Source organism: Vicugna pacos, chromosome 14, assembly GCF_048564905.1.
Source record: "Vicugna pacos chromosome 14, VicPac4, whole genome shotgun sequence".
In the NCBI taxonomy this organism is placed as follows: Eukaryota; Metazoa; Chordata; class Mammalia; order Artiodactyla; family Camelidae; genus Vicugna; species Vicugna pacos.
In genome coordinates, this window is record NC_133000.1 from 2,260,233 (window position 1) to 2,280,558 (window position 20,326).

General features: G+C 49.0%; 1 protein-coding gene across 13 annotated transcripts in view; it reads left to right on the forward strand.

Moving 5' to 3' along the window:
* The window catches only part of TNFRSF19 (TNF receptor superfamily member 19), a 139,329-nt gene that overhangs the window by 94,551 nt on the left and 24,452 nt on the right, over positions 1-20,326 (forward strand). For all 13 annotated transcript variants that reach the window (XM_072976010.1, XM_072976008.1, XM_072976007.1 and 10 more), the window contains exon 5: positions 941-1,026. In XM_072976010.1, the coding sequence (XP_072832111.1) occupies positions 941-1,026 (86 nt within the window). The remainder of the gene's footprint in view (positions 1-940; positions 1,027-20,326) is intronic.

A 20,326-nucleotide genomic window follows, 5' to 3' on the forward strand; every position in this document is an offset into this window, starting at 1 on the left:
TGACGTCACTGCAGACAGAGAGCCTCACTGCCCTCGGCCAGCACATGCCCACAGGGTCAGGGCTTTGACCAGATGGCCCGGTGCTAGTTCTGTGACTTTACTGAGGCCAGAGGGCAGGTAGCGCTCTGGACCTAAAGGGCAGAAACAGGGCAGGGAAGAACCTAGAGATTCAAGCCTTCCCCTATGCACAGAGTTATCACCTGCACAGATGCAAAAAGTAGTGGTCTTACACCAACAGCACAGGCAACCAAAGGAAAAATAGCTCTACTGGACGTCATCAAAATTAAAGTCTTTTGTGCTTCAAAGGATACTATCAAGAAAGTGAAAAGACAACCCCAGAATTAGAGGAACTATTCGTAAATCATGTTTGTGAAAAGGGACTGTCTTATCTACAATATATAAAGAGCTCTGACAACTCAATAACAAAAGGACAGACAACCCAATTAAAATATGGGTTTGAATGGACATTTCTCCAAAGAAAATACACAAATGGCCAGTAAGCACAGAAAAAGATGCTCAAAGTCATTAGAAATCAGGGAAATGCAAAAACAAAAACAAAAACAAAAAAACCACATACCTCAAACCCACCAGGATGGCTATAACCAGAAGGCAGACAATAGCAGGTGTCAGTGAGGGTGTGGAGAAATCGAAACCTCGTGCACTGTCGGTGGGAATGTGAACTGGTGCAGCCACTTTGGAAAACACTATGGAGGCTCCTCAAAAAGCTACACGTAGAGTTACATCCTTAGGTGTTTGCTGTGTGCTTGGAGCTCTCTAAGGATGTGTCTGAGACGCTGTTTCATTTAGGCCTTTGAGAATCTTGGTTTTACCAACAGAGCCAGTAATGGAGACTGCCAGTGATTTATGACATAGATGTGTTTGCTGCAACTGCGAGCTGTGATGAAAAAGCTAACAAGGGTTACTTTCCTTTCTCTTCTAGATTTTATAGGAAGACAAAGCTCGTCGGTTTTCAGGACGTGGAGTGTGTACCTTGCGGGGACCCCCCGCCCCCTTACGAGCCGCACTGTGAGTGACACTGGGCCGGCAGCACGGGGGCTCTGGGCCTTTGTTAAAAACCTTCCTTCAGTTGCAAAAGGAACAGAACCTCCCTCTGCTGCGGGGCTGACAGCAAGCACCCTTTTGTCGGCCATCCAGCAGGACATAAAGCCCCTTTGTTGTGTGTCGCAGTCAGCAAACTGTGTCCATTGATTGAATCTCGGTTTGAAATACAGACATTTTGCTGCTGCCGTGTTCCATTCAAACCTCTATTTTTCATTCTCGATTATAACTCAGGCCACTCCAATTAACTAGGGGGTCCAGAGCCTAATGCGTAACGTCTTTGTGCACACATCCGTGTGTTCCCGTCTTTGGTCCCCAGACGCTGACGTGGGGTGGCGCCTCTGCCTCTCCAGGGACGTCCCTCTCGGGAACCACCTGCCTAATTAGTGCGTCATTCAGCGGTGCCCCAGTTCGTTTCGTCTGCTCCTTCGTTTTTCTCATTTAACAAATACGTAACAAGAGAAAACCCATCACATGTTGGTAAAGAGAAAATTGTGCCTTTTCCTCTTTGTATGAACATTAGTTGAACGTTCTGACCATACTTTCTCCTTAGATAGAAAAGGTATTTGTTACAAGTTATCAACCTGCCTTGATTTTGAATAGGAAACAGTGGCTTCTCTGGCTTCTTCATTCTGAGCCCAGATCTGGCCACTGGAAACCCAGGAGCGGCGGGGGCCCAGGAGAGGAGCCAGGTGTGCTCGGGCTTGTCTGCTGAGCAGGGCTCTCCTGAGCTGTGGGGACAGCACAGTCCAGGAGGGAGGCCGGGGAGGGCGCGCTCTCTGCATACGTAACTCTCGCCTTCCGGGGGAGCGTGAGTGACGCAGGTGTTCACTATCACTTGCTTTGATAGCATTTCCGTGCATGGAATCTCTCCTCTTGCTTCTCTGGGGGACAGAAGCCCCCTCTAAATTAACTGAAAGTTATCTCGTTACTTGACAAGGTCACGTGGTACGTTGGTTTCCAAGAGTGTCACGGAATTTTGCAGCCTACATAATTATGCCCTTTACCAAAATGCATCACTTTCTGCATCTGAAGTGACGGAAAGGCAGAAAGAATGGAAGACTCTAACTTTTATAGAAGCGTACCTTGACCTGAGTCTTTATAATCGGTCAACGTTCGCTGAACAATTCATTGCCATATTGAATGCCTGCTGTGTACTGGTCACAATTTGCGTTACTTAATTTTCTCAGTGTCCCAGCATCAGTCACATTCATCAGTGAGGACGGCACTTCCAGGGGGCTGGTAACTTTCCGTTGTTGGCTGGTACTTGGCAGAGACAGTACTCAACCCCAGGTCTGTCTGGCTCCAGATACCGTGTCCTTGCCATCACTCCCTACTGTCTCCTGAGAAGAACCCAGCTGTCCAGTCTGTCCTCTGTTGGCTGACGTGATTCCACTCCATGTTGAATTCTTCTTGTATTGCTAGCTTTAATGTTCATCATTTAACAAAAGCTAAAACTCTGACATAGAGGAGATACTGAAAGCCTCTCTTTGCAATACAGCCCATCAAAGGACACGTCTTCTTGCCAATTAAAACATGGCGGCAACCTGGCCTTGCCTGTGGGTCAGCTCAGCCATCACTTCATCCAGAAAGCAAAGAATATGCTCTTCATCCCAAACCACCATAAAAACATTTAGTAAAGAGATCAGTATTGCCCAGTGTAGAGTTGGAAAGTACTGGGGGTTTTTTTTTTCCTTTAATTTATTGGGTTTAAATTTAATGTAATCTAGTCATAAGTCTGAGGCATTGGAATTTTTGCCTTTGGGGATCTGGCTAAGTTTGGGCATCATAAATTAGCCTTTAAGCATAGATTTCACATTTAACTTTTAATGTCTTGTAAAGCCCTGAGTAAGTTACAATTTGAAAAGAAAACAGGCGAGTGTAATTTATATGTGTAGATGTATTTCTCCTTATAGGAAACTTTTTAGAAAGCAAAGGAAAACAAATTATTTTTCAGAGTCAGAAATGCAGCATGCACAGCTAATAGCCTTTTGAACTATGAAACCACAGTCTGGTGGTCTTCAGTGAGCCTTAATCCTTATCTCTCTAAAGGAAGATTTGCTGCCTTTGGCACAGTTCTTGGGAATAATTCCAGAACGCAACTAATCTCCTCAAAAGAGATCTTGAAGTCTTTGGGGGAAATTATGTAAGGCGCCTGATGCTTTCATTTCTCCTGCTTTGAGCTTTTCCACTCGTCCGCGGAGTGATGCTTCTGCGGCGATTCCCCTGAGGAGTTCCTGTGTGGTTTGGCCCCTAGGCCTGACGGTGGTGGTGCCGCACAGGCCGCCTGCAGTGCTGGGGCTCGTTTCAGGGACGTACCTCGTAGTGAGAGGCTGGACCCCAGGCGGCCCTGGAGTCTGGGGGCTGTGGCCCCCACAGCTGGAGGCTCCCGCGGCTGCTTTCTCAGCCTGCAGGACCAGCTTACGCCCCCTGGTTTCCCCCCACACTCTGCGGGCTGCTGTTCAGGCCCCTGAAGGGGAGAATCCGATTGGTCCAGGGAAATAGCATCGTCTTGGGAGGCACACTTCCCTGCTGAGCAAATGTCTGGTGCCCACTGGGCGTGCGGCACACTGAGGGGCACAGGTCGGCCCAGTCCTGTCCTTCACCGAGCACGCAGCGTGGTGGGGAGCTGTCAGGTCCCTCCTCTGAACCGCTGTTCAGACGCCACACACCTGGCGCACGTTGTGACTGATCTGTCCTCGCCGGGGGATCCGTAGCTCTAGGAACTGGTGATGGGTGATGACACAGGAGCCAGAGGGAGGCTGTCCCACCCACTTCTGAGCAGGATGGAGAGGACCCGCCAGGGGAGGGGGAGCCTGGGAAGGAGGCAGCGGGGAGCCGAGCATCCTGCAGCCCTGGGCGCCTGTGCGGGTCCAGTCTGCTGAGCCTGGAAGCACCCTGGGATGGAGCCCCGCGAGGTCTCTGAGGACGGTTTTAGTGAGTAATGGCCTTGGGAGTTAGACGACGGCGAAGTGGGCAGGGAGAGCGAGAGGAGGAGTGGAGGTGCTCTCAGCGGACTCGGTCCAGACGGAGGTGGCACGGGGCGTGTGCGGGCGGGACGCGTTCTGTTTGGCTTTGGTTTTAGGTGAGAGAATGTCTGCTCATGTGCAGGCTGGAGGGAGGGAGCGAGCTGAGGGGCTGACCGTCTCACACGAGAGAACAGAAGGGCGGCAGGCGAGGCTGGGCCCGCATGGGTGCTGGAGGGCCTCGTCGCAGAGAGGAGGGAGGTCGTTAGAGAAGAGCGGGCCCTGGGCCCCGAGGCCCCGCCGGGCTGTGGCTGCAGGGGGGCCTTGCTCGCTTCTCCCCTGACACCGTGATGGCATCCGCCGCGGGGGCGGCTCAGGCCGCCTCTGAAGCTGCCCCGAGACACACGTGAGCTGTACCCGAAACGTGCAGCCTAGAGCAGACGGCAAACGAGTCTTTGAAAGGATGACTGTCTGCGTTACCGACACCAGGATAATTGTAAATGAACGTAATACGCTTTCTCGTATTTATATACTGCCCGAAACAAACCAGAGATTCGCTTCCTGAGATTCCAGACAAACAGAAAACGCAAGATCGAAAATGTCCTACACTTCTGTCCGCTCTCCAGAGGGCCACCAGGTCCATCCTTGTCTTGGCTGGGGTAACTGGCAGGTGACTGAACTCCTGGGGGGCTAGGTGTCACCTCTGTAGACTGGGGCGGCCCCCACTGGCTTCAGGCTGTTGCACGTACGAAACAGTCAGGGGTCTGTAGTGTTCTCTGCAGCGTCCGGCGTGGGCAGGGTCTCCAAGCTCTCAGCCCCCTCCCTTGTTCACAACTCCTACCGTGCAGGGCACCCTGGATGCTCAGGTCTCATCTCCCGGTGTTTGGGAGGAGATGCTGCCTTGGAAAGTTCCAGGTGGCTGCCCAGGGGCGTGGTGTGCAGCAGAGGCAGTGGTCCAAGGACCAGCAGCAAGTGTGGGTACCTGCCCCCTCGACAGGAAAGGGCACAGCATAACGGGGGGGAGACGTCAGCTGTCAGATACTAGGTCCGCTCTCTGCCGCCAGGTTTGTAGTAAAGAACATCTGAATGTGAATCCCTCTCTGTCAGAAGTCCGGGTTCACGTCCAGGCTCGGCCTTGTATGGGTGGTATCCCTTCAGGCACCTCACCACTTTGAACCTCTGCTTGTTCCTTGGAAAATGGGGACAGTCATGCCCATGTTGGCGGGTTTAGGTAGAACTGAATGGAGTTGTGTTAGGAAACGTGCCTGCCCTTTTCCGAATGATGGCTGCACCTGCCTGCGTCCCCTGGGGCCCCGCCCACCCCAGGTGTGCTGTCTGCGGGGCCGGGAGCTGGCCCACGCGGGAGGAGCTCGGGTGCAGCAGGCTTGGATGTCGACTTGCTGGTCGTCCGCCTGCACTGGTGGGTGAGCAGTGAAGGTTACCTGGAAAGGGGTTGCAGTAGATGTTTTGGTGACTCGAGTGGCCAGAACACCAGGCTGCAAAGACCCTGCTCAGGCTGGCCACCTTCCTCTGTCCCAGCACCCAAGGGCTCTCGCCCGCTGCCCAGCCAGCACAAGCCTTAAGCTCGCCTGCCCGCACAATAGTGATGGACGTGTGGACAGAATTGATTAGTGCACCCACAGCACTGAGTCGGGAGGATGACTGGTTGACATCTGTAAATTGCAGATAAATAAAAAGGCACCCTTTACGTAGAAATTCCTGCTTCAGGCTTTGCTCCTCATGGTAACGTCACCTCCTAGCAAGGTGCATTCTTCTGGAGCATGAGGAAAAATAGAGAAAAATATGTGAGAAATTTTAGAAGAGGTCTATCTATCCTGCCCTGGGCTTGATAAGAGATGCAGATTTTGTGTGATTTCTTTCAGCAATGTTGACTTAATTTGGAGCAAATGCTGTGCTTGGAACAGATGGTTTTGAAAAAATTCAAAGCGGTTTTATTGTAGGCTGTTTAACCTAGATGTTTGCTTTGTTCTTGGGGGCTTGGTAAAACAAGCCGCGTGATTCCGAAGAGATAAGGGATCAGATAAGTCGCCCCAAGGGGGAGAAGGGAAGGCGGGAGCTGTGCTGACCTGCAGCGATTCAGGAATTTACACGGCTTAATGCGCTCAGAAAACCGCAGGTCTCCGCGCCAGTAAGCAATGCGTCGAGCTATTAAAGATTGTTTTCCAAAGGAAACGCAGGCCATCTTGTAAATAATGAATAACAGTCATTTCAAAATAAACGTTTAAAAGAATTGTTTGCTCGCTAAAGATGGTTTTTTTAATTTAGTAGAAAAAGGAGGGGAGAGCTTCGTAAACAAAACCTTTCCAGCACGAGAGCTTACAGAGCACAACTACAGCATTCTGAAGGTTTCCTTTTCAGTCTTTTTTCTGTCTGCGCTACTAGGTTTTTTAAAATGGGTGTATTATGCTGTACGTGTGATCTGGTGTCCTTTCTCCACTTGAGACGTGAGCGTGTTTCACACGCTACCCCACGCAGTAGTCTAACGGCATTAGCGAGCGAGGTGCCGCGTGGGTTTAGGGCTCCCTGTGGGCCTCAGGGCTGCCCGTCACAGTGCTCTGTTCACACCTCTGTGCGGAGCTGTCCCGCAGGGGTGTCAGTGGGTGGATGCCCACAGGGTGTCTGTGTGCCCAAAGGCACTGGTATTTTTGTCTCTCCGCCTGCAGTGCGAAATTGTTTTAAAGTAAGGGTGCCAGGTAAACCCCTCTTTTCAAGAAAACAAATTTAAAAGGAAGTAAGTGGGGAGTGTTTGGAAATCAGTGCCTGTGTGGGTGTTGAAGTTCCTCGTGGTGAATTCTGAGTGTCTCACTTGCACTCCCGAGGTTCAGAAGCCAGTTCCCACCATCGTCCCAGTGCCCGGGACCGCTCACCGTGGGCCCTTAAACACTGAGTCTGATCAGAGCGAGTGACAGAAAAGGGGGTACAGAGGAGAGGCTTGGAATCCGAAAGTCCGTCCGTCTGCTTTGGAGACGGCGCGTGGTGTGCCTGTGTCTGTTTTCTGTTTCTGCAGCAGAGTTCTGCTCCTGCTTCGTGGCCTGACTTCCCAGAGTCTCTGCAGGATGGGCCACAAAGCCACTCTGTGCTAATTAAGGGTTCAGTTTACCGAGGACGTTGAGGGAGCAAGTGTCGGGCAGGGAAGAGGGAACGGCTGCCCCGGGCTGTCTGAGGACAGAGGGGCGACCCTGTGCCTCCCAAGCAGAGAGGAGGGCAGCTTCTTCAAGATCTGGCCCCTTCCTGCGAAGCAGAAGCTTCAGGGACAGGAGGGCAGGGAGGGCAGGGGCTGGAGGGCGCTGATCACAGAGCCCCCGCCCCCCACCGGCAGCCGACGCCCTCTGCTGCTCGCTGCTTCGTCTGCTGGTTTAGGGACCTGTTGTCTGCTCTTCCTTCCACTCACCAGAGTTCCCTGCTTTTCCCCCCTTCCTCGTCCTCAGTATGATGTTCTTTCCTTACTTTGTTGAGAAACAGTCTAAAATAGCGGTCGTGGAAGGCTGATGTGTAAACCATGGAGACAGAAATGGCCAGGGCTCCCGGGAGGGTCCCCACACGAATGCTCTCTGCCCGGAAGATGCCTTATGGGCCCCCGGGGTCCACTGATGCTTCGTTGTGGTCGTTAGTCTTCCAGCCCAGCCGGTGGTGGGGAGGGCCGGGGGAGACGGGGGGAGCAGCAAGCAGTGGCAGCCTGCGTCCAGCGGGGAGGGGTCAGGACACCACAGAACACCAAGGACACCGTGATTTTGTGCCATTCAGTGCAGGGCTGGTGGACCTACCCCCACCCCCAGCGACGACTGACCCCGGGGTCTTCCGATACCACTCAGCACCATGGTTACAGTTCGCATTTTTATTCCGGACCCAGAAGGGGTGGGGCAGGGGTGACCCCATCTCACTTGTTGACATTCTTTTTAAGAAAAGGGAGAGCTGCTGTAATGTATTTCAAATGATCTCTATCGAAAAATGGTTCATCCTTTTTTAAGTGGATTTACTTGTGGAGGTAAACAACCGTTTTCTGAAAATACCAAACTTGCCCGAGGATGTTGGAGAAAATAGCTGGGTGGTTTTGATGGCTTGGCCACTCTCAGGGATAAGTGCGGCTGCTCCAAATGATTATTTAGCTATTTCAAAGGCTTATCTTTCCTTAGCCCTGGTTTCATTAACATTATGAAAAGCAAAAATTCTTAAGAGAAAAATGCTTCTGAAAATCATGTGCTTCTACATGCATTCTGTTCCCCCGGACAAAATTGCCTAGTATCTGTAAGCCATTCACTTTGTGCTGAACTAAGAGAAACAGAGGAAAGGGCAGTTTAAATGCCTTCACTGGTTCGCTGACCGTGTTCCCGTCGGGTCTGGAGATGCTCTGAGCTGGAGGCGCGGGAGACTTTGATCTGGTCCTCTGGGAACAGGAGCAGTTGATCATTACCCAGGTGGCTAGAAATCTAACTTCTTGGCCTTTATCTTCAGTCTCTTTTAGACATTTAAAGTCAATGAGCTGGTTTAAATATTTACTCACGAAGAAACAGGCTGTGGGTTGTTGGAGGCCATCACTAAATTAAATGAATGTTAGATTAAGTACAGTTTATTTAAAAAGAAATATAAAATCCGGCAGGCCTGTTTCATTACCTTGTGGACTTTTACAAATGGAACAGTGATTTGTGTGTGTACCTGTGACATGCTGAAAATAAACAAGCGTGGGGAAAAGCCGTCTCACGGGTTCTGCCAACCCTGCAGTGGGAGCACGCAGGGTCTGAGCTGAGCAGTGACTCCCTCTGGCGCCGCAGGGCCGTTGCTCCCCGGAGGCGGTGTGTGAGGGCCCCCCGCCTCCAGGTCAGTGTGCGCACCTGCGTCAGCATCTCCCGGGAAGCTGCGGACCATCTCTGTCCTCTCCCGCAGGGGTGCCCTCTCCAGCGGCACCTGGAGTGCCCTCGGGCTCTCCCCCCCAACTTCCCACTGTCCTGGATATCCTTTGCTTCTCTTGCATTTGAGAAACTTCACCTGGGCACCTGTCACTGTTCTCTGTCCACATTTCATTTTCTATGCAGAGACCAAAGGGTTATGGTGTGGAATGTTGAATTCTGTCTGTTAGTGATTTTCTGCAGAACCTTCAGCGTCAAACTTAAAAAGTACATTGAAAATCAGTCTTTCCTAGAAAGCTCTGCAGGGTCCGGGGAGGCCTGCTCTTCCTTAAAGTGAGAGAGATCGATTTTAAAATTCTCCGTGTTGTCAGATTCCCTCAGGAAGCCTGGCAGGGATCCGTTCTAAGGGCCTGAGGCTAGCTCAGATATCTGAGGGCACAAAGACACGTCTCTGACGTTGTGCCTGACCTGCAGGCCAGGCAGCGCTCTTGTTCACGGACAAATACACTGACTCCTGTCTGAGCGCTGGTGCGGGTGCTGCGGACCCCGCGGTGAAACGGACTGAGATCCCCGTCCTCGAGGCGTCGGCCTCGTACGGCCTCAGAGTAGGGACACTGTTTGAAATAAGGTGGCCAGGGAAGGCCTAAGCAAGGGGACCCCAGGACAGGGCCCTGACGCACTGGAGGAGGGAGCTGGCCGTGGCAGAGGCAGGAGCCCAGGGAGTGGGTGGAGGCCTCGGGGGAAGGTGTAGACCAAGTTGGGCCCAGGCTGTGAGGACCCCACTCTTTACTCTGAGGGTGACGGGAACTTACCCTGTTAACTTAGGAGTGACGTGAGCTGACTTCACGTTTTGAAAAGATCCTTCTTGGGGGAGGGTGCAGCTCAGGGGTAGAGCGCGTGCTTAGCAAGCACGGGTCCTGGGCTCCATCCTCAGTACCTCCATTAAATGAATAAAGAACGCAGTTACCTCCCCCCACCCCTCCCCCTTAAGCAGCAGAGGGACCAGTTAGATACAACAGGTCTGGCTGACAGGACACACGTCCTGCACTTGGACGAACAGGCTTTCCACCCTTTTCTCAAGAGTTAGTGATTAGCCTAACTAATTAAATTAAATTAATGCATTTAATTTGCTTAATTATTAGTTATAGTAATAATATAATAATATTTGTTATAGTCTGCCTGCTCTGTGATGTGAAAGAAAATTACAGAAGAATAACATTTGGTTGAGTTTTTCCTAAACTTGGGCAAAACAGAAATTTGGAAGAGGTGACCTCCAGTTTTCCATCGTATCATGAGATTGTACCGCGTCACAAGCGTTTTCTATTACTTTAGGCTCTGGGACACATGAAGATCCAAGCAGCAAGTCAGGGAGACCTCTGTCTAACTTCTAATACTCATTAGCACTGGAGGGACCCGCTCACCTAACTGCCTCGTTTGATCGTCCCAGGACTAAGGCCGACCAACATCTGCTTGATGTTTTTTGCGGATAAGCTCATTGAATCTTCATGATAAAGGGTGCTTGCGTTCTGATTCTAACACCTCACTTTCTTTCTTTCTCTCCTTTTTTTTGGGGGGGGGGAGTTAGTTAGGTTTATTTATTTATCTAACAGAGGCACTGGGGATGGAACCCAGGACCTGGTGCAGGCTAAGCTCGCGCTCTTACCTCTGAGCTCTACCCGCCAACACCTAACTTTCAGACAAGTTACTTGTCTGTGTCCTGGTTTTTTTCATGTACTAAATGAAGATCTAATAATTTTAAAAGAGGCTGGACTCCTCGATTGAATTCCTGCATCTCCCTCACATTCCAAACCTCGAGAAATACACGCTCCTCCCGGCCTAACCCAGAGTCGTGCTCTTTCCCGGAAGTTCTGTCAGCTGTCAAGTTACAAATAAATGAACAGCAGGCTCAGTTCTGCTGGGGTAGGAGATAGCAGAAACACAGTCTCCATCCAGAAATTTCCTCTCCAGTCTAGACCCAGCTGCATTCCACTGGGCAGGACACAGGCCCGTTTTTCTCTCTCAGTTGAAAGTTAATGGGCGGAAGTAACTTGAGTTTCGTCGTCTTCGAGTCATCTCACAGATGACTTCTTCACATCCTGCAGGGAGGTAAGTTAGCGTTACTCACTTGACTAACAACAGAGCCTGAAGATGAGAGGATGCAGAGTCCTCAGGCAAAAGCCTGCCTCGCCAGGCGTTGCCTCTTCCAGGACGAGGTGAAGTGAGGAGCTCGTGCCTTCGCTCCAGGGACACAGGGGCCGGAGTCCCACGTGGAGGCCGGCATGCAAGGGGTTAAGCAGTCATTTCTTCGTTTGGATTCCCAGATGGCAGCCCCGTCTCAGCTGAAGCCAGACCATTTTGAGCTCATGTGTCCTTAGCACAGATGTTGGAGGCCATAATGATGTGTTTCTTTTATGGTGTCTTCTCTGTTTCTTGGTGCAGAAGTTTAAAAGCCTTATTGTTTCTTCAGTCAAGTAAACTCAGCAAGACCTTCTAGGGCTGTGGGAGAACAAAAAAGAAAAAAAAATCCTTGAAAGCAAGGAACAAATTCATTGTCTCTGCAGGGAAATGGTATAGACAATCTGCTGCTGTTTTGTGGCTCATTTTTTTGTGTTAATGATGGTGTTAATCGTAATTAGAGTACCAAACAGTTATACTTAGAATCCACCAAGTGCCAAAGAGAAATCTGAGGTAATGAGCTCACTCTTGGCATAACAGACTCTTCTCTGACCGGCTCAGGGTGGTCAGAGTCTTTAGTGGACCCCGTGGTGGCACTGTGGGCACTGATGACCTGAGGTTCACCTCCCTGCCCCGCCAGCCACTCTCTTGTGACAGTGGCCTTCTCTGTCCTCTCTGCATCCTTTTCTGCACAGAGATGGGCATGATCATATTTGACCTGCACCGTCATGGTGGGGAGCAGATCTCAGGCCAAGTAATCTGGGAGCAAGATTAAGAAGAACAGAAACGGAGTTTAAGTAACAGACCAGGTCTCAGCCACGGCGACCTTCAGCCTCCCTGGAGTGAGTTCCTGCCTGGATTTTCTCCCTTCCCGGGACGCTTCTGCATGTTGAGGTTGGACTTCCGGATCCCCTCTGACCTCTAGCCCTTCAGGTCATTCAATAAATAAGCTCCAAGGCCAAATTTAAAGAAATTGGAAAAGAGGCATCTTTACCACTCCTTGTTGACAACAGAGTCAACAGTGACCGGTGAGCGTCAGTTACTCCGCTCCTGGGGGACGACAGGTCTGGTCGGGACGCGGCTCACGTCACCCCCTCGCTCTAGGGCCACGCCCCAGCTCAGCGCTTCCACACCTGGCAGGTGGTTCTCCCCGGGCTCCTCGGGTCCCTGGGCCAGTGCTGGTGAGAGCTAGCGGCTCTCAGAGTCCACACCTTGCCTTTGTGTCACAGGCAGAGCCCCAGCCACCACTGTGGGATCCAAACAGAACAGCCCTGGGGCCCATCCAGGCAGCAGTCAGGGCCCGCTGGACGCAGGCGGAGGAGATGGGGAGTGGGAACCGAGGAGAGGCTGTTGGGAGGAAGGAGAGGACAGAGATCCAGGTATTTGAAAAGATGGTTTTCAAAGTAGTATACACCCTGCTGGATGCAAAAGGATAATCTAGAATCATTCTTGATTTTTCTGGCCATTGACATACAAAGAACTCATTGTTGTAGTCACAGTGAGTGAAATGGTACTGCGGCTTTTCGGCTTAGGAACAAAACAGAGCCCCCCTGACAGGATCACAGCACCTGTGCTTCAGTCGTCAAGGGCTTGACGTCTCAGCCGGCATGTGCACTAGTCAAACATGTGGGCTGGTGACGGTTGGAGCAGTCGAGATGGCTGTGGGAGGTGCCATCTCCAGGAGGAAGGCCTTGGCTGCCGGAGACCATTAAAATGTGTAGTGGGAGTCCGAGTATTTAGTTGGACGAGGTTTGGGATGGAAAATACGGTCTCAGTTGGATAGGGACCCAAGCCCATGTCTACACACACCGAGTAGTGACTTGGTGACTTCTGCCCGAGTTTTTAAAATCAGTTTTTATAACCACACAAGTGAGTAACTGGTACCAGAAAATGTAGCTAGCTGTGTTGGTGAGAATCTGAAACCCCCACATTCCTACTTAACTTCAGACCTGAGCCAGCTTATTGGAAACACATACACGCCATCGCTGACCCCCTGACCACTAACGCGTCCCCCCCGTGGAGGGAGAGTGACCCCGTCAGGTAACGGTCATGGGTAGAGTGAAGCAGTTACTCTTCCACATAATTAAAGCACTGATACTGTGTTCTTGTCTTTAACCCTTCGATTCATAATAGTGCTCTGTCAGCCCCAGATTATTAGCAGTCAGTTCCCTTGCTTCTCCACTGGCTTCTGTTAAGACTTTCTAAGAGCAGAGATGAAGTTGCAGAGAAGAACTGATGGGCCAGAAGAAGAACCGATAGTCCTGTTACGTAGAGGAAATTTCCGCCTTTCCAATCACACCTCTTCTCGGGTAGGAAATTCAGAAAAAATGTTTTGGCGGAAGCTTCCCAGAACACAGTCAAAGGCTTTGGTTCGTATCACTAGTGTTTTAATTGCAAGATTTGGTCTTTCTGTCTTTAACTCAAAGGGTAATGGAATAACTGGAGCCATTTGAGACTTCGGCTGTGTATCTTTTTAAACGGCTTATAATAGAGGTGATGTTTACTGCTAACCTAAAGGAAGGACGCTGTATGTAAGGCTGAGAGGAAAAGCATAAAGCACTCCTGACGCTTTCCATTTAAGAGTGGATGGAATTACATCCACTACCCTCCCGGCTCCAGTTTCAGGAAGGACGGGCCACGTTTTCTCAACCGTCTCCTCCCAGGGAGCGTGGTCACAGGCTGAGAACAGTGGTGAAGCCGTGATGGGCAGCAGCCCAGAGGGAAGCAGAAATTGATCAAGGCAGAATCGGGGACTGAGAGAGGGCTCAGGGGTGCGCCACGGGGGATCGCAGGGTCCACCGCCCTCGGTGCCCTGAGGCACCGCCATCCCGCAGTCCCACAGGGCCCCTCAGGGCCATCACAGGGCCGGGGTTCTTGGTCCTGTAGCCTTTCAGCTCCTCCAGGTTACTTCACGCAGCCTCGGGGCTTCACCCAGCCTGACTGAGTGGGAAGTAAAGATACAGACGTTTACATCTCAGGGGTGGGTTCTGCTTGTAATAAAACCGTTTTTGTGAATCATCTGTATGGATATTAAAAGAAAGCGAGCTTGAGGCTGCCTTGGGGTTCTGCCTTGATTCACTTGTATTTAAATCATGAAAGGACTGGTAATTAGGGCGGTGCCTGGAAGGGACTTAAAAGAAAGAATGAAGCTCAGAAGTTCCGTATTTATAAACAAACGTCACAGCGCTGCTCAACAAAAGAAAAATGCTTGCAGAGCTGTGCTGCTGCTGCTGCTGCTGGGCTCTCGGTTCAAAAAGGAAAATCAATAAAAAATCGTTTGGGGCACTAACTTGGAAAGCTCAGCACTCAGAACGTGTTTGAAAACCGGTCCGACGTGACGAACGTTTGTTTCTACTTGCACACAACTGGCGGTCCCAGGGACAGGTGTTAGAAGGTAGTTTGGCCAGTGCTTACTAGGCTCAGCTTCCAGTAAACAGAGCTGTCGAGTCAAAATTACATATATACATTTGGGCGAAGCTTCAGAAGTAAGGTCGGAGTGATTCCTTCAAAAAAGCTGCAAATCCTAGTGCACGTCCTCCGTCGTTCATTTGGAAGATGGTACCCTCTCACGTCAGGTACTTGCTTACTGAGGCGTGAAGTCCTGCTGACGCCGAGATCGCTGCCTGTCGTGGACGCCCAGGGAGCTTTGTTCCTCCCGTTTCACTTTGTGCTGTCACGTCTCAGAATCACGTTTTGGTTTCATTTTAGTTCAGAGATTCATTCAGTGATGAGCTTGTAGGCAGCCACAATGGGCAGGGTCAGTAATTTTTTTAAATGGAGTGGTTCTGTTTTCAACCTTTCAGGAGCCTCCATAGTGTCCCCGCGCTGGCTGTGCCAGTTGACGTTCCCACCGTCGGCGCGGGAGGGCCCCTTTCCTCCACACCCTCGCCATCACGTGTTATGTTTGTCTTCTTGATGACAGCCATTCTGCCAGGTGGGGGGTGATATCTCGCTGTGGGTTTCATCTGCATTTCCCTGCTGATGAGCGATGTTAAACATCTTTTCATGTCCCTGCTGGACGTCTGATGTCTTCTCGGGAAAAATGTCTGTTCAGATCCTCTGCTCATTTTTAAATCCAGGTTGTTTGTTTGTTTGTTTGTTTGTTTTTGTTTTCTTGATATTCCACTGTGTAAGGCCCTTGTATGTGTTGACCATTCTGGGAGGAGGATCTGGAAGTGCTACCACGGTGGTTGTCTGAGGTGAGCAAGTCCGCCCGGGGGGAAGCGGCGCCGGCAGCAGCCCCGGTCTGCCGCGGCCTCCGGCTCTGCCCACGTCTGCTCGGGGGGCGCACGGCACACCTCCCGGGCGCTGGGGGTGCGGAGAGCCGCTGGCTGGGGTGGCACAGGCAAGCACTCTTCCTTATTGTTGAGTGTTTTTATCGTGAAAAGGGGCTGGGCTCTGGCAGGTGCTTTCTTAGCGTGGCTGAGCTGGCGGTGCGCCCGCTCCCCTTGTGTACCTACCGCGTATTACGCGGTTATCTCTGGGTGGTTGGTCCTTGCTGCTTCCCTGGGGCAAGTCCCGCTTGGTGCTGGTGTGCAGTCCTGTCCTGCGCACTGGCTTCGGCCTGCTGCTGCTTCCGTTGAGGGCTTTGCGTCTGTGCCTGTGAGGAATCTTGGTCTGTAGTTTCCTCTCCTCGTGGCGCCTTTATCTGACTTTGTTATCAGGGTAACGTTGGCCTCATAGAGTGAGTTAGAAAGTTCTTTTCTCTTCATTTTTGGGGAAGATTTTGAGAAGGATTGGTGTTAATTTTTCTTTGAATATCTGGTAGAATTCACAATGAAGTCCTCAGTCTCATTAATGGTAAATTTTACCTCATGTATATTTTATCACAATAAAAAAAATCAATCCAGCTTTAAATTTATGTATTTTTTCCTGTGCAAACAGAAGAACCTCATTTTCAAATACTGTTTTTATCAGTTATTGAAAGACAAACTATGTAGTTTGAAAACTAAAGTCTAAAATGAAAAACAAGCACATGATAAAGACCCACTCTTTTACGTGTTTCCAGTGTTAGAGGGCCTGGTAGAAGTGGATTGTAAAAATCCAGCTGTTTTGTTCACTGGCCAACTTCTGTGGCTCATCTGGAACTTGTACATTGAATGTTACCATAGATATTTGTGTTTAACCAGTTTAGATTAACAAGACAAAGCTTACACTCCTGGGCTATATTCCGGCCTCGGTTAAGATCGCAAAGAGCTCATTGTTAATATATTTTTTTAATTAAAGAATTTAGCTACAAATAGAGTCATCAGGTTTTAATGTTGTTGAGCAGGTATTCGATATGGTTTTTTTGTTGGTGGTGGTGAAAGGGCACAGAAAGCAATGCATTGATCTGTAGTTTACTTGAAAGAAATATGAAAGTCAAAGATAAAATATTTTACTGAAAATCACTAGAAAATGTTTAGGGCACAACGCTGGAAACTGACTATACTTCAATTTAAAAAATACATCGTGAGAAGAAGTGTTTTAAAGAAAATCTCTAGCTCGTATGTTTAACTTCCAGAACTAATTATTAATTAAATTGCATGTACAGTGGGTGGGGGAGGGAGCTCTGTGGTAGAGCACATGCTTAGCATGCACGAGGTCCTGGGTTCAGTCCCCAGAACCTCCATTCAAATCAGTCAACCAACCAACCAACCAGCCAACCTAGTTACCTCCCCCCACCAAAAAATAAAAAATAACTGAAAAAAAAGTTAGAAAGAATGGTTCACATGGTAAATCTTTTGAAATTTGCATGTGCCAAGACATGGGTATCCTGTTAAGTGCTCACATTTCCAGTTATGTTGGACTTTCCGAGTGTCTCACAGCGTGAGCCCTGCTGTAGAATTTTCTTGTGCTGAGCTAATGCTGATGGAGTCACAGGGCGTTACTGAACTCTCACACGTGGAAGCCCAGGCAGAAAGCATCGTTAGTTCACTCACAGCCGGCCCTCCCCTCCTCTTGTTTACGTGACAGCTCATCTAGTCCTACCACACAGACTTTAAAAATAACATTTAAAAAATAAAGTCAAGGAGCCAGATGTTCTTTTTCACTGCAATAAAATGCAATAGCCTCTTCAATCTTGGGGGTAACAGGGGTTCAATTTGTGAAACCATCTTTATGTTTTAAATTAGGTCAAGTTACATTGTGTTTGTTAGCTAATTGATTAGAACTTACCGGTCTGTACAAAATTTGAATCAGCAATCCTTCACACTGTAGTACATTTCTGCTGTAAACAGTTGGAAAGAGCATAGCATAATTTAGTTTTAAGAGCATAAATTTTAGAGTCAGTCAAACCAGGCTCAAATCTAGATTCAACCACCTGATGGTGGTTTAAATGAAAAATTATTTATAGATTTGTACAGACCTCTTCATCTGTAAAACCCTTGCTGTGGAGGATTATTATGACATTTCAAAAGTGGGTAACAAGGGGCCAGCACCCTGCAGGTGTTTGGTATTTGGGATCTGTGATAATGCTGGTGATAATCTGGATGACTTTCTACCAATAGTACTCATGGGCTGCTGTTGTTAGCAGATCTCTAAATACTCACATCACTTTCTCCATGTCTCTGAGTGGTTTTGGGTGGGGGTAAAAGCGTACGATTAATGTGCCTAGTTTGATAAAATGATAGGAATGTAATTTAATTGTTTCCTATACCCAGTTCCCCTCATGGTCAGTTTCTGAAATTGGCACCAGGCAGCTTTCCTTGGAGGATGCGATGGACATCCCCTTTTCTGGCTTCTTTGGTAATTCATTATAAATCAGTCATTGCTACGTGTGTGTTGGTAACTAAGGTTATGTTTGATGTGTAACGACTAAAGGAAGATCCCTCTGCGATGGGTCTGTAGATCGCTGACCCAAAGTGGCAGGAAAGAGCTAAATTCTTGTTTCATACTCAGAGTTTGCATTAGGTGATCTTCAAGGCTTGTGTGTTGATAAATCTGAGAAACCCTTGCTTTTTGACCCTTAGTCAGAAATTAACGTTGCATAAAGTGAGTGCCTGCAGATGAAACTGTTTGCCCCAGCTGTTTGCATCTGCACCGTCACCAGCTACACAGCCGGGGCGGAGGGCACGAGACAAACCTGTCGTTGGCATGATCTCGTCTCATCGATGGGAGTATTCCTCGTTAAGCCTTGGGAAATACTTGGGGTTTTCCAGTTTCTTTCACAGACATTCATTCACTTCATCATTTATTAAATATTCACTGGGCACCAGCTGCGTGCCAGGACCTTTCATGTGTGTTATCACTACTGTGACGGACCAGACTGACAAGCATCCTTGCCCTTGTGGGTGTCAGTTTCAGAGACTGACAGGCCTGCGGTCGGGAGGCCCGGGATGTCTCTGTGGCCCGGCCGGCTTCTCCCCACAGAGATGAGCCACATTTTGCTCACCATTACCTGGCAGATGTTTTACCTGCATACCTCTGACAGGGTCCATTAGAAAGGATGCAGATGCGAGATTCCCATTCTCAAGCTGGTCCGTGTCACTGTGTAACCTTGAGCCAGTCACTCAAAGCCTGGGCTTTCTCATCTATAAAATGAGAGTGGTCAGCGGACTTCCGCACCGTCGTCAGGAGGGTGGAGTCACCGGCGGTGTGTCAGCAGCGTCAGATGTGGGAAAGCACACAGAGGTCAGCTCCAGGCCGCAGGTGGTCTCCTCAGACTTTCCCGTGACCCATCAGAGCCGCCACACTAATCCCCCCGAAATGCGTGTCTTTCCAGCCATGGCTGAAACCTCTTTAGAGGCTGAGATGTGAGGAGGGTGTCTCCGCTGTTTAGATTCCCACAGGGGCAGGCGGGCTTTATAGAAGTGCTTGCTTGGCTTTGCAGGTGACTTCTGTTTTCCTCATGTGTTCATGCATCGTGCCTTGTAGGACCGAGACGTCTTACTCATAACACTCAGTACTTATCGTCCAATGGAGCTGAGCCCCTAAGGAAATGTACAGTAAGAAACTGAACCCATGTAAAGTATGTCTTGCAACATAAGTTTTAAGCTAAGAAACAGCTCTCACTCTGAAGTCAATTGCCAAAGGGTAGAGCTGAGATTATAGTGCAATTTAATAACTTAATTGGTTAGGGTGAGACATGCCTTTGTATTCCAGAGAAGTTAAAACTTTCCAAAGAATGTGGGCATTCTTATTACAGACTCCTCAGAAGTACTGTCAGAATCCCAGCAGGGTTAGGGTAAGATTCCTTGTCGGCAGGCAGTGTGCGTGGTGAGCTGCGGTCAGAGAGTTTAGTCAGGGCGGCGGGTGGAAGGAACTTTAATCTCAGTATCATGACAGCAGCCTCAGGTCAGAAAAACAATCTGTTTTTTTCTTTTTCTTTTTTATTGAAGTATAGTTGGTTTCCAATGTTGTGTTAATTTCTGGTGAAGAGCATAATGTTTCAGTACACATATATTATATATTCCTTTTCATATTCTTTTTCATTATAGGCCATTGCAAGGCATTGGATATAGTTCCCTGTGCTGTACAGTAGGACTTTGTTGTTTATGTATTTTATATATAGTAGTGTGTATCTGCAAATCCCAAACTCCCGATTTATCCCTCCACCTCTCCCCTTTCCCCCTTGGTAACCATGTTTGTTTTCTATGTCTGTGAGTCTTTTTCTGTTTTGTAAATAAGTTCATTTGTGTCCCTTTTTTTTTTTAGATTCCACATATAAGTGATATCATGTGGTATTTGTCTTTCTCTGCCTGACTTACTTTACTCAGTTAGTATGACAATCTCTAGGTCCATCCATGTTGCTGTAAATAGCATTATTTCATTCTTTTTTATGGCTGAGTAATGTTCCATTGTATAACTACACCACAACTTCTTTATCCAGTCATCTGTTGATGGACACTTAGGTTGCTTCCATACCTTGACTGTTATAAATAGTGCTGCTGTGAATCTTTACTGGGGTGCATGTATCTTTTTGAATTAAAGTTCCCTGTGGATATATGTCCAGGAGTGGTATTGCTGGATCATAGGGTAAGTCTATTTTTAGTTTTTTGAGGAATCTCCATACTGTTCTCCATAGTGCCTGTACCAAACTGCATTCCCACCAACAGTGTAGGAGGGTTCCCTTTTCTCCACACATTCTCCAGCATTTATCGTTCATGGACTTTTAAATGATGGCGATTCTGACTGATGTGAGGTGATAACTCACTGTAGTTTTGATTTGCATTTCTCTGATCATTAGCGACATTGAGCACTTTTTCATGTGCCTTTTGGCCATTAAAACAAAGTTCGTAATAGATAAACCCTGTCCTGAACCACAGCTTGGTAGGGCAGAAG